The sequence below is a fragment of the Gobio gobio genome (assembly GCF_949357685.1).
Source record: "Gobio gobio genome assembly, chromosome: 24".
Classification (NCBI taxonomy): domain Eukaryota; kingdom Metazoa; phylum Chordata; class Actinopteri; order Cypriniformes; family Gobionidae; genus Gobio; species Gobio gobio.
The window spans coordinates 16,735,200-16,747,506 of record NC_137120.1 but is presented as its reverse complement, the minus strand read 5'-3'; the positions used below and the strand labels follow the sequence as shown (position 1 = coordinate 16,747,506).

General features: G+C 37.9%; 1 protein-coding gene across 2 annotated transcripts; it reads left to right on the top strand.

The window, feature by feature from the left end:
- The first annotated feature begins 1,281 nt into the window (after positions 1–1,281).
- Positions 1,282–10,354, top strand: ncl (nucleolin). 2 transcript variants are annotated; one of them, XM_079807890.1, is made up of 17 exons: positions 1,282–1,448; positions 3,210–3,311; positions 3,383–3,500; positions 3,592–3,696; positions 4,143–4,268; positions 5,817–5,936; positions 6,095–6,235; positions 6,321–6,410; positions 6,590–6,713; positions 6,797–6,933; positions 7,117–7,243; positions 7,329–7,459; positions 7,556–7,697; positions 8,683–8,831; positions 8,914–9,040; positions 9,274–9,551; positions 9,721–10,354. In XM_079807890.1, exons 1-17 carry the CDS (start codon positions 1,431–1,433, stop codon positions 9,777–9,779), a joined length of 2,094 nt encoding a protein of 697 aa, XP_079664016.1. In that variant the 5' UTR covers positions 1,282–1,430; the 3' UTR covers positions 9,780–10,354. The 2 variants fall into 2 exon arrangements, with proteins under 2 accessions (XP_079664016.1, XP_079664015.1); XM_079807889.1 differs by having other exon boundaries at positions 1,297–1,448; positions 3,592–3,720.
- Positions 10,355–12,307: the final 1,953 nt, after the last annotated feature.

The window sequence follows — 12,307 nt, the reverse complement described above, 5'->3', positions numbered from 1 at the left end:
TGTGTGCAATTTCACAAAACTAGAATACTTTTTAAATGTAACTTATGACTTCTAACTATTCAATCTACTAGTATTTTATCCTTCTTAAATGATCTTAACTATACTATATATTAATTCATTTTTCACAGGTTTTAAAAAATTTGTTTTGCATGAAAAAATGTAGGGCTGGGCGTGGTTTTTAGTCCATTGGGAATTGATTGGCTGGTTGGTGAGAGGGCTGTTTTTCCACGTTTAATTATATATAAATATAAATATATATATAAATATATATATATATATATATATACATATATATATATATATATATATATACATATATATATATATATATATAAATATACATATATATATATATATATATATATATATATATATATATATATATATATATATATATATATATATATATATATATATATATATATATATATATATATATATATATATATATATATATATAGTCCAGGGGCGCCACTAGCAATTTTGGGCCCTATGAAAAAATATGATGTTGGGCCCCCTACCGCACCAACCTAGCTATCCAAAATCTTTGTCTGCAATTTAATAATACTGACCAATTAAGCTCTGCTCGCTTTACCCAGAATGCCCCAATTGGCTAATGAAACATTGATTAAAATTAAGATACAATTTATACAAAACAAAACTTAATGAAGTGGTCACAATCATGTCTGACCCACTCCATGTCTCCTGTCATTGCACATCTTATGTGTCCTTTCTCACTTATGCTGTTCACTTTTCATAATCAACATAGATGGACAGATTGAAAACATAGACATACAAAATAACTATAATATTTAAACATAAATATAAAACTAAATAACTTTTTTTTTAATGGCTACAACAATGATAGTAGCCTACAGTACAAATAAATTTCATGTGGGAGTGGGATTTGAGCAAATGTCGTTTTAACCCGTGAGCAGTTCATGAGTGGAGTGTTTTGCTTTTTGTAACTCTGGTAGATTATACATTTATTATTTCCATTACATTACTACTTGTACTGTTACTACTAATAAAACCAATCTCTGGGGGCCCCAAAAGTGTGTGGGCCCTTAGAATAGTCCTAACTTTCCCCCCCTTAGCGGCGCCCCTGATATAGTCCACGTAAATGTTAACCTTATTTATTTATTCTTTCATTTGTATGCCATGCACGTCAGGATGCCAAGGCCCATGTGATGACAAAAAGAAAAGAATCACTGAATCTAAACTATATGTTCAAAAGAACCGATTCGCGGAAACGAGTCCGTCTTCCCGTCGCTACTACGGGACACGTGACAGGGCGGACCTTCGCGGGACGTACTAAAAGCGAACCCGAGCTCTTTTCTGTCCTGTAGAGAGAACCACGTGTGACTGAACGGTTTTAACCTGCGCCACTCTCCCAGTTATCAGCTTTACAGTAAAAACAGTCTCCAGTCATGGTGAAGCTTGCCAAGGTAAGATATCTCCAAATACTCTCAAACGGTTTAATGCCCCGCTTGCAATCTTAAAGGGGGGCAAAATGCGATGTTTGGCCGTTTTTCTTTGTATTGCTTGTAGCGAGAAGGCCCACGTGCGACACATGTATCTAAATCCTACGTGTTTATAGCGTTGATATGTACACTCAAAAGGTGCTAAATGTTTTTTAGTGATGCATAGGGACGTCTAAAATGAGCTAATTCATGTGTAACATGTTTTTTTTGTTTTTTTCCGTGTTCTCGGGCTGACCACGCGTCTCCGTTAGTAGGCCTCGGCTCACACGCATAAACAATATTACATACGCTTTAATTCGTAACGTTTTGTAGTCTTGCAATATAAAAAAACACCCCATGTTGATTTGTGTCGCGTTTAGAGCGTCGCGGTTTTGCTGTAGCGCGTTTATTCGCCATGTGTCGCTAAGCTCGAAGCTAAACGCCTCCATTTTGGCTCTTTGAAGCAAGCGAGCGGACATTTAACACGCTGCATCAAACCGCGCCGTGTTCTCCATGCATATTTCACGACCTGCACGAGTATAACATATGAGCACGACGCGATTATTGCTTATACTAGCATATTATTCTAAAATCTTAAGATTTACTTTTCTAGGTAGCAAACACGTGGGTTTTCCACGTGTCACGAACCCCACGTGGGTTTATTCACGCGCGGATTTCCACGCGCTATGCTGTTGGCTTTTTGAATTGTCCTTTTTCCAATTTGGTTATCCATTATACATTTGTATTTTAAGTGACATTATTTAAACTTAATTACGCATACATACTTGTAATACCCAAAATCTTCTACGCGAGAAACATGCCTCATGGCTTGTGAATTATCCACGGAATCAACACGTGTTTTTATTTTGGCTATCTCTTTCGCTTTAAATTCATTTAACACGTTTTTTTTTCTAGACCACACCTCCAAACATTTGGTTTGCCAAATACCAGACATGTATTTTGAATTATCTACGTAATCTCCGTGTTTTTGTTAATTTGGTTCCTTATGCATTTCATGTAAAATTATCAGTTTATTAGGCCACACCTCCAAACATTTATTTACATATACACAAATTTTAGGTGTTATGAAGTTGTTTCACTCAATATTATTTTGGTGCATGAATAGTACAATTAAACTCTGGGATGAGAATTTAGTGTATAAAGTGTCTGTCATTATACATTTAATTTAAGGAAGCTGAGCCTAAGCGAAACTGAAACTACCAGCATGTGAGATGCAATATACAAATAAACCTCATTCAGCAGGCATCAAAATGTGTACGATTTGCGCACGTTTGCTAATTGCATTTTTTTGGTCCTTTTGAAATCCCTTTTTTATTCTCAGATTCTATTTTAATTTTCAAATTCCACTTTTTTATACAAAATTTACAAAACCTTGTACTTTTTTAAAATTATTACTAGTTCAATTAGTTTTTTTTCTGGGTTTCATTTGAATGTTTAATTGAATTTATAATCAATTTTATACTAACTCAGGACTTTTTTGGTTTTATGGTTTAAAATTTATTATATTCAACGGAGTCAAATGAATGCATAAATGAACCATTTAAAATCTTAATGTAATCAAACGTATTAAAAAAAATCTTTTTTGGCCAAACAAAATGCTGCACAACAGATGTTTACTGTTGAAATTGAAACGCTAAGATTATTCCTAAATTTTAATGATTGTGACTGAAGAATAAATTTGTCAATTTCTTCAAGTTAAGCTGAACTTTTATTTTGGTGTTGCAGGCAGCTAAAAAAGAAGCACCTTTGAAGAAAAAGGCACCTCCACCTCCCAAAGATGTGGAAGAGGAATCCAGCGAGGAGGACAGTGAGGATGATGAGGAAGAGGTGCGTTGACTAAATGAATCATGTTGCAAATAAAGAAGTCGTTGCATATTTAAAGCGTTTAATTTGAACAGGCTCCACCAGTCAAAGCTGCAGCGAAGAAGAACGCCGCTCCGGTGAAGGCGGTGAAGAACGGAAAAGCTGCTGCCAAACAAGAGAGCGAGGATGATGACGATGACGACGATGAATCTGGTAAGCGCATTTTTCCAAGATGGTTTTTTCTTTGCAATGCTCTTAATCCAAAGGTTGAAATCTAACTCTTTTTCCTGTTTTTCCCCAATAGAAGAGGAAGCTCCACCTCCTCCAAAGAAGGCCACACCCGCTAAAGCGACTCCTGCCAAGAAAGCAGCGCCTGCTCAGGAGTCTAGTGACGACGATGATGATGATGGTATGAAATCTCTGGCCAAGAATAGTATGTTAAATCTATTCCCTTTTTTTGACCCGATATCGGTTCTTAATCCCAGAGAATCGTTTTTCTGGTCGACGTTTAATGCACGAACAAAAGTTCATTAAACTGTATTTGTGGCGCAACTTCTATCCAATCGATCGCTTTGTGCTTGTTATTTTTGATATCAGTCTTCAAATGTTGTATTTACTAGTTATAGCACCAAAGAAACAGGACTGAACATCAGAAGGCATATTGAAAGATGGCACATGTAAAAACAACTGTTGCCCAAAGTGCTTAACAATTTAATAAAAAAAATAAATCTGAGGGTTTATCTTGAGGAACTTTGCATACTGCGTCTGAAATATCCAATCGTACCGTGAAATTTGTCGATGCACAAGCCTAATGTTATGTGTAATTTCAAGACAATATATTCCTGTCTTGTATAGACGAATCCGAAGAAGAGGCGCCGCCACCACCCAAGAAGGCTCCCGCCAAAGCCACACCGGCGAAGAAAGCGACTCCTGCAAAGAAAGCCGCACCTGCTGAGGAGTCAGATGATGACGAAGATGATGGTATGAAATATTCTTATTATACATCAAAGACTGCCTGCCATATTTAAATCGAGGCATTATCATTGTGAACTAGTGTTGTCACGATATTGGAATTTCCAACTTTGAGATGATGCCTTGAGAAATTTCCATATTCATCACCATTTGATACCGCCATATTACCACTGTAATTTTCTTGTATAGCTTACACACGGCACAGGAAGGCTTTATTTGAACTGTTGGACTACATTTACAAAAAAGACAAGTAAACAGTAGGGTATAAAATGAGAACAAAAATAAGTAAATGGCAAACAATGGCTCAAATACATTTATAATAAGGTGATTCATTGAATGTGGCTTTAATGTTATAAAATGTGATTCATTCAAGATAAACCCACCTGAGAAACTTTAATTTCTGCAATAATACCTGAATACTAATCAAATGTAAAATAACACTGGATAGCCTGAATAAAAAATGAAATTCAGATTAATGCTAACAATTATGAAGTTATTCAATCAAGAACAGTGAGGTGTTCTTTTTTTTTACTTTTAAAGGCACATGTAAGTTTTGGTTAAAATATCCAAAAAACACGTTATATATTTTGTTGACTTGTGTACTTGCATTGGACCCTATCCGTGTCGCCTGTCAATACACTCGCGTTACCCTCGATTTCTGGTTTTATTTTGTAGACACCATGGAAACACAAAACACTGTTTTATTAGACAGACAAGCAACTGTTTGCATAATTCATCGACAGAAAACAAATCCTTTTTTGTGATCTACTTTTTATTGCGCGGCAACGCACGGTAGCATAATAACGTAACTTTCAACACACTCAAATGTGTAAAAAAATTATAAAACAGCACTGCGTTACCCCACATATGCTTGAGCAGAGGTGGTGACTGGCATAATTTCTTCCCGAGTCCCGTCAGATTCTTTTCCACCGGCTGCAGAGGTAAAGACGACAACTCTCATGGTTCCACAATCAAGCTACGCCTTTGCTTTGAATAGGCAACCTCTAGTGGTGAAAATGACATGCCTTTAATGACGGACAGATTTTTTTTTTTAGTCTGCTGTCACTTTAAGAGTTTATGCACGTTCCAATATACTGTTACACAACGTGTGTTTTCTCTCAACTTGAAATTGCAAAAACTGACTTAAATCGAATACTTGCCAAGACTGCCATTTTGAGACAATTTTTTTTATGTATATGGCCGTTTCAGTGCAAGAAGCCAAACTCACTTTGGTACTGTTTGAGAGGTGGCTTTATGTGCGATCCACTTAAATAGATCAGTGGTGAGCGAGAAACCTGCGGGATGGAGTAAAATTGTGCAATACAAGGCAAGCACTATTCAACCGGTGTGAACGAGACGTTAGAGAGAGGAGGCAGGTGGCGTCACTTAGCCGTCAGAGAAAGTGAGAACTCTCATCTGGTGTCGGTGTATTGATATGGCAGAATAGTATAGGAACCGTTAAAGATATTTCACTATCAATGCGTATCGATGTCTATTTTTGACAACAAAATGCCTTTTTTTGTGTAAATTAACGCCTAAACTTGCATTCCTGTTTAGATGAATCCGAAGAAGAAGCCCCGCCTCCTAAAAAGGCAGCTAAACCTGCAGCCAAAGCGCCTGCAGCTAAAGCCGCCGCAGCCAAGGAGGAATCTGATGATGATGACGACGAAGATGATGGTGTGTGAATGGCTGTCTATTGTTCTAAGGGCTGCACATATGACCCACAAGGAACTTAATACTGAAATATTTGAATGATACTGTGGAGCTGATGTTTGCTCTTTAATATTTAAGCATTAACTTAATTTTACATGTGTCTAATTTGATTGGGTTTTCAGATTCAGAAGAAGAGGAAATGGACACAACTCCTGCACCCAAAGCCGCTGCTAAAAAGGCAGGAATGGTGAAGGCAAAGGAGGAATCTGAAGATGATGATGAGGATGACGACGAGGAAGATGATGATGATGACGAGGAAGACGGTATGACCATGAAGTACTTTTTGTAACATTTTATTATATTTTCTTGGTTCCCTCCAAATGCTTATGTTCTGAATTCGTTCTCCAGAAACTCCCGTCACTCCCGGGAAGAGGAAAGCAGACACCAAAAAAGATAAGGGAACACCGCCAGCTAAGAAAGTTAAAAGTGATGGCGAGGGTGAGACTTGCGTTTGTTCTTCAGTTCTTGTGCTTTTAACTACATATGATGATCAAAAGGGACTTAATACTGATGTATGTGATGTCACCTTTTTTAACAATTCTGATGCTAGTTTAAGGAGGAAAGGGGTGTATTTCCTTGTCTTTGTATGGTGTATTTACTTTGGTTTAAATTTTCAGGTTTCAGTCTCTACTTGGGCAACTTGAACAGCAATAAAGACTTTGATGAAATTAAATCCGCAATTTCCAAGTTCTTCTCAAAGGAAGGCCTTGAAATTCAGGATGTGCGACTTGGCGGGACCAAGTAAGGATTGTTTTTGAATATCTTATCTGTCAAATGTGTCACGTAAAGGCATTGCAAATGTTGACTTTTGAATTGTTTTGAAGGAAATTTGGCTACGTTGACTTTGCATCAGAAGAAGACATGCAGAAGGCTCTAGAGCTCAATGGCAAGAAGCTGATGGGCATGCCAGTGAAACTCGACAAGGCGAGAAGCAAGGAGAACTCCCAGGAGAACAAAAAAGGTAATGTCCTACAGCTGCCGCTTTGAACGCCAATCCTGCCGTGTCTAGAAATGATGACAGCTTATCAACCTGAACTCTCATGTGGATACCAAGATGGTCAAGTACTGATCTGGATCCTTTGCTATGTTGTACACCAATATTAAGCTTGCAGGAGCCAACGTTTTATCTCTTTTCTTCCCTCAGAGAGAGACGCACGCACTTTGTTCGTAAAGAACCTTCCCTATTCCATAACACAAGATGATTTGAGGGAAGTCTTTGACCAGGCTGTTGATATTAGAGTACCCATGGGCAACAACGGTTCCAGCAGAGGGTAAGATTAAGCTATCACTGTTGGTGTTGTGACGCATGCGTCTTGTTTTGAACAAACGGTTGACTAACATCCACTTCGTGCACAGAATCGCCTACGTTGAGTTCAAGACAGAGGAAGTCGCCGAGAAGATGCTGGAGGAGGCACAAGGGGCAGATGTTCAGGGCCGCTCAATCATGGTCGACTTCACGGGAGACAAGAGTCGGCAGGGTGGGAGATGTGAGTAGTGATCTTTGGTGTCTTTGTTCCTGCAGTTCGGCTGTTTTAGTCCTCGTATTTCCTATCATGAATGCTAACGGCGCTCTTGTTTTCTAGCCCATTCAGCCAGTGGTCCATCTGCAAGCAAAGTCCTTGTCGTGAACAATCTAGCGTTCAGCGCAACTGAAGATTCCCTCCAGAGTGTGTTTGAGAAGGCTGTGTCTATCAGAATACCTCAGAACAACGGCAGGCCGAAGGGGTACGTCAGCTGCTTTGTTAATGTCACTAAGGGTGTGTAGGCGTATACTTCACACCAATCGCCAATGTTCAGCATGAAAAAGCGGTCGGATTTTCACAGGTGCTTTGTCTTCAGAGTAATGAGTAAAAAAAACTTGCTGAATGAGTAATGCAATCTCACACTTGACAGTAGGTGGCGCGTATGGATCAGGAGAAATACCGCGCTTACTCCGGTACAAAAAGTATTGCACAACTTTTCCATTTCCGAAACCTGGATTCGTCCTCTTCGCAATTATTTGGTAAAATAGTTACTTTTGTGAGTAACTTTTATGTTACCGCTTAAGCTCTAGACGTGTGGTTTTAAAGGCTAACGTATATACTTCGGGTTTTACGTGTTTGAGTCTCCATACAGTGGGGATGACGCACATTTCATTGCTAGAATAGTACACGCATGACGGATAATTGCTAAAACTACAAAACAAAGGGTTTACGATTTCTAGTGGGTTTAAAATGTTACCAGTTTGAATGCTAGCATAGTGTTATTTAATACATTTAATAACTTAAACACCGAAAGCCAGATACATTCAGTTTACGAATGGCCGCTCCTTCTCTTACACTAAATATGGTGGATTGGTAGGCCAGTTCTTCCCAATGAAGAACATCCATCCGTAAAAATCCATCGTCCATCTTTGAAACCCAAATAAAAATCGTTTTAATAATCTCCATTGACAGCCTACGCAACTACCACTTTATTGCTTCAAAAAGATCATAAAGAGATCAAAACTGAGGTTTACTAAATTGTGAAGTCGTGATCTCTTTATATGATAAACATTTTAATTTAGGCTTTTCACATATAACATGTAACAATGTGAGGGTGGGTGAATGATGACAAATTTCCTTTTTGGGGGAACGATCACTTTCAATGTAGCCACGTGTTTTGATATTTTTAGGTGTTTTTGCTAGCTTATTGGACTGGTCTAATGTGTTTTTTTTTTTTTTTCTTCTAGATTTGCGTTTTTGGAGTTTGAGAATGTGGAGGATGCCAAGGACGCGCTGGAGAATTGTAACAACACAGATATCGAGGGCAGAAGCATCAGATTAGAGTACAGTCAGAACGACAGAGAGCGAGGCGGTGCTGGCGGAAGAGGAAACTCTGGTTTGTAGACCGTTTCTTGCTCAAGTTCTATCAGCTTTATTTTTTTTGCGCAAATGCTAAATGCTTTTTCCACTCTTTGTAGGACCTACAAAAACCCTGTTTGTTAAAGGTTTGTCAGAAGACACCACAGATCACACTCTGAAAGACTCTTTTGAAGGAGCCGTCGCAGCCAGAATCGCCATGGACAGAGAAACAGGATCATCAAAAGGGTACGGACCTGTTTGATTCTCTCGCAAACCGTGGTTTTAGCTTCTCATGAGCTCCTCTCTGTCAGTCTGTGGCGTTGTATGGATTCGCACGAGAAGTAGATAAACATTCACACTCAAACAGGGGTTATGTTGGAACATAACCATGTTTGATGTGATGACATTAAGCCGTTTAGATCAAGGAATGCCACTTTTTCCTCCTGAGTGTTCACTATAAATACGGTTTCCTCCCTCAGATTCGGTTTCGTAGACTTCGATAATGAAGACGACTGCAAGGCGGCCAAAGAAGCCATGGATGATGGAGAGATCGACGGAAGCAAAGTCACTCTGGACTACGCTAGGCCCAAGGGTGAGGGTGGCCGAGGGGGCGGTTTTGGTGGCAGAGGTGGATTTGGAGGACGAGGTGGCGGAAGGGGTGGTTTCGGTGGCCGAGGGGGCGGTAGAGGAGGCGGCTTCAGGGGAGGACGAGGAGGAAGGGGCGGCGGCGGCGGAGGCTTCAGAGGAGGACGAGGCGGTAGGTTTCAACTGTTTGATTCATACTTAATGCAAGTGACTTTTCTGTTAGTTGGTAGTAAGAATGTTAAATTCAAATTTGCCAGTGTTGGTCTACACGTTTAATAGTTGTATAGCTGAAGTAAAAGTTAGCTGGACATTAAAAAAAACTTGTCTTTTCTCCCCCTCAGGTGGACGAGGTGGATTTGGAGACAGACCACAAGGAAAGAAGATTAAGTTTGATGATTAAATCTGTAATTGAATGAACTGTTTTCATTGCTTAAATCCACTTTGTCAGAGCATTTCTAGGACATTCCAGAAAGCGTCAGTAACTGTACAGTGACCCCCCCCCCCCCTCGCTCCCTATGAACTGTGTGAGTTCAGAGACGTCCCAACCATCCGCGTAAAACAAAAAATTAAATGTGAATGTTGTAATTAATGCTCTGCTGGTTTAGGTACATGTTGTACATGCTACGGTTTGTTTTTGTTTCTTTTGTTGGTGTGTTTCTCCACTCTTCCCCAGTTTTTTTTTTAATTTAATTTCAATTTTGTTTTTTAGTTGGCTTTAGATGCGAGTTTAATGTGCAGTACCTTTTTAATGTGCAAAGCATATTGTAACGTATTCATGGAACCTATTTAGTAGTATTTAGAAATATAAATCTATATGAAATATTTGAATGATGAAGACAGGCAACTGCTCTGTGAGGTTAATGTCAAATTTATATATGCATTAAATTTGGCTTTTGTGACAAGGTTTTTTCTTTTTCCAGTTCAGATTTTTCATAATGTAAAGAACCATTTTGATTAAACATGGTTTTTAAACTATTTGGTTTGTCATGACTTTAAAGGTATATTGATTTGTGTATGTTGCAAATGTTTCAGACCCTTTTTATATAGTTCAATAATAATTTGATCGTGTTAATACCCAACTTAATTTGCCGGTCGGAACAGTGCTAACACTGAGAACTGAAGACCTGCTAACTTTGGTCAAATATTCCATTAATCTTACTGGAAGGATGTTGATCAATGGAGAACATTCCCACAACTTCAGAGAAGTTCTGACGATGTTTCCCTTAAAAAGACTGAACCTATATGAAACGGTCCATTAAAAGACGACTAGAATCGCTTTACACGTTGCAAATGTAATATAAAAAAAGTATAGTGTTATAAATTAAAGTAATAAATGGAAACAGTTTTTGTAGAATATATTCAATTTATACAGACCAAGCTCAATTTAAGATTGAACATTGGTCTGGGTAGTCTGCTATTGATTTTCTACTGCACAAGAGGTATGAAAACTGAGCATAATTAAAATGACTAAGCAATTGGATTGTACTTCAGCCAATCAGATCACGAGGATCGTGTTAAACCAACCAATAGCGCACCAGTCTGATTGATTTCCGCAAATGTGTAGTATGAATGTACAGGTTTCCAGACTGAGCTGCAGGGTGAAATCAAGTCACCAGCAAATCAGGCTGTTACACAAATATTTTAAGTGTGTATATATACACTATACAAGTCTGTAAAAATGGGGCACAATGTACTGTATAAATATGAAGGAAATTTTTTTCTTTTTCAAACAGGTGTTTTACCTGTATTTTGAATTACACATTGCATTAGTTTGTTTTAAGGGTTAATGGAAATTTCCCTAAAATTACTGGTTAATGTCCTGGCAGAAATGTACCATACATTTTCCGTTTTTATTTTTTACAGTGTACACACACACACACACCAGTAGTTCACCACTGAAAACACTCGCCTCATCAGCATTTGAATGGGGTAGCACCAGGTCAATCTTTGCAATGGTGGCAAGCCTCGGGAACAGGCTCACACCTGTCACCTATGAAGAATGAGCCAATAACAGCGGAAATAAGCTCTTAAGTAGTACTTTTTTTTGTCGGTTTCTTTTTTGCCTTTGATATATAATGAATTCTACTAAGAAAAAACTCATGCATCTGATCTGATGCTTTGTATATACAGTATATCCTATAGACAATTTTAAAGCACTATATAGAGACATGATTTTGTCTAAATAGAACAAATTGATTATACATCAACCTACACGTCTGTTGTGCGGCTCTTTTGTGCTGTGACTGATCTTTCAGTAAAAAAAAAGTTAAAGTAGTTCAGTTACATTCAAGCTACCCTTTTGAAAAAGTAGTTGGCTACACTACAAGTTACTAAAGTGTTTCCCACAGATTAGAAAGCAATTTGCAGGGGTGGGGTGGTGTGGGTTTGATTGGCACAAATATCGATTTCGATCTTGATTCAGTATCAATTCATGTGTATATAGTCTGTACATATAAGGAAAAATAAGTTTGCCTTTTTAGCACTATTTTAAACTTATTAGGATGTAAGTTATTAACGTTTTAAAATGTCACATTTAAAGGAATCTGGTGTTTGATCATGTCTAAATATGTATTCAAATGCAAAACCTAAAAAATAAGTAAGCAGTTATGATCTGCAATACTTTTTTGAGCAGCTAGACTAGATAGGCCTACATGTATATTTATTAAAGAGCCATACAGGCACCTATGGGTAATGGCTTTACAAATGAAAATTATTTTTCCAGCCACAATATTACTCTAATTTGCCTCTTTGCATTGGAATTCTCTATTTTAACCTTTAATTACTACACTAATTGTAATATAAATACTAAAAAAATATTAATAGAACAATATTTTAAGTGGTCATTAATGGACCACAATTGTTGCACAGATTTAGTACCAAAAGATCTCATTTATTCACTTGAAAATAGATAAGGTGTATGGTCACATT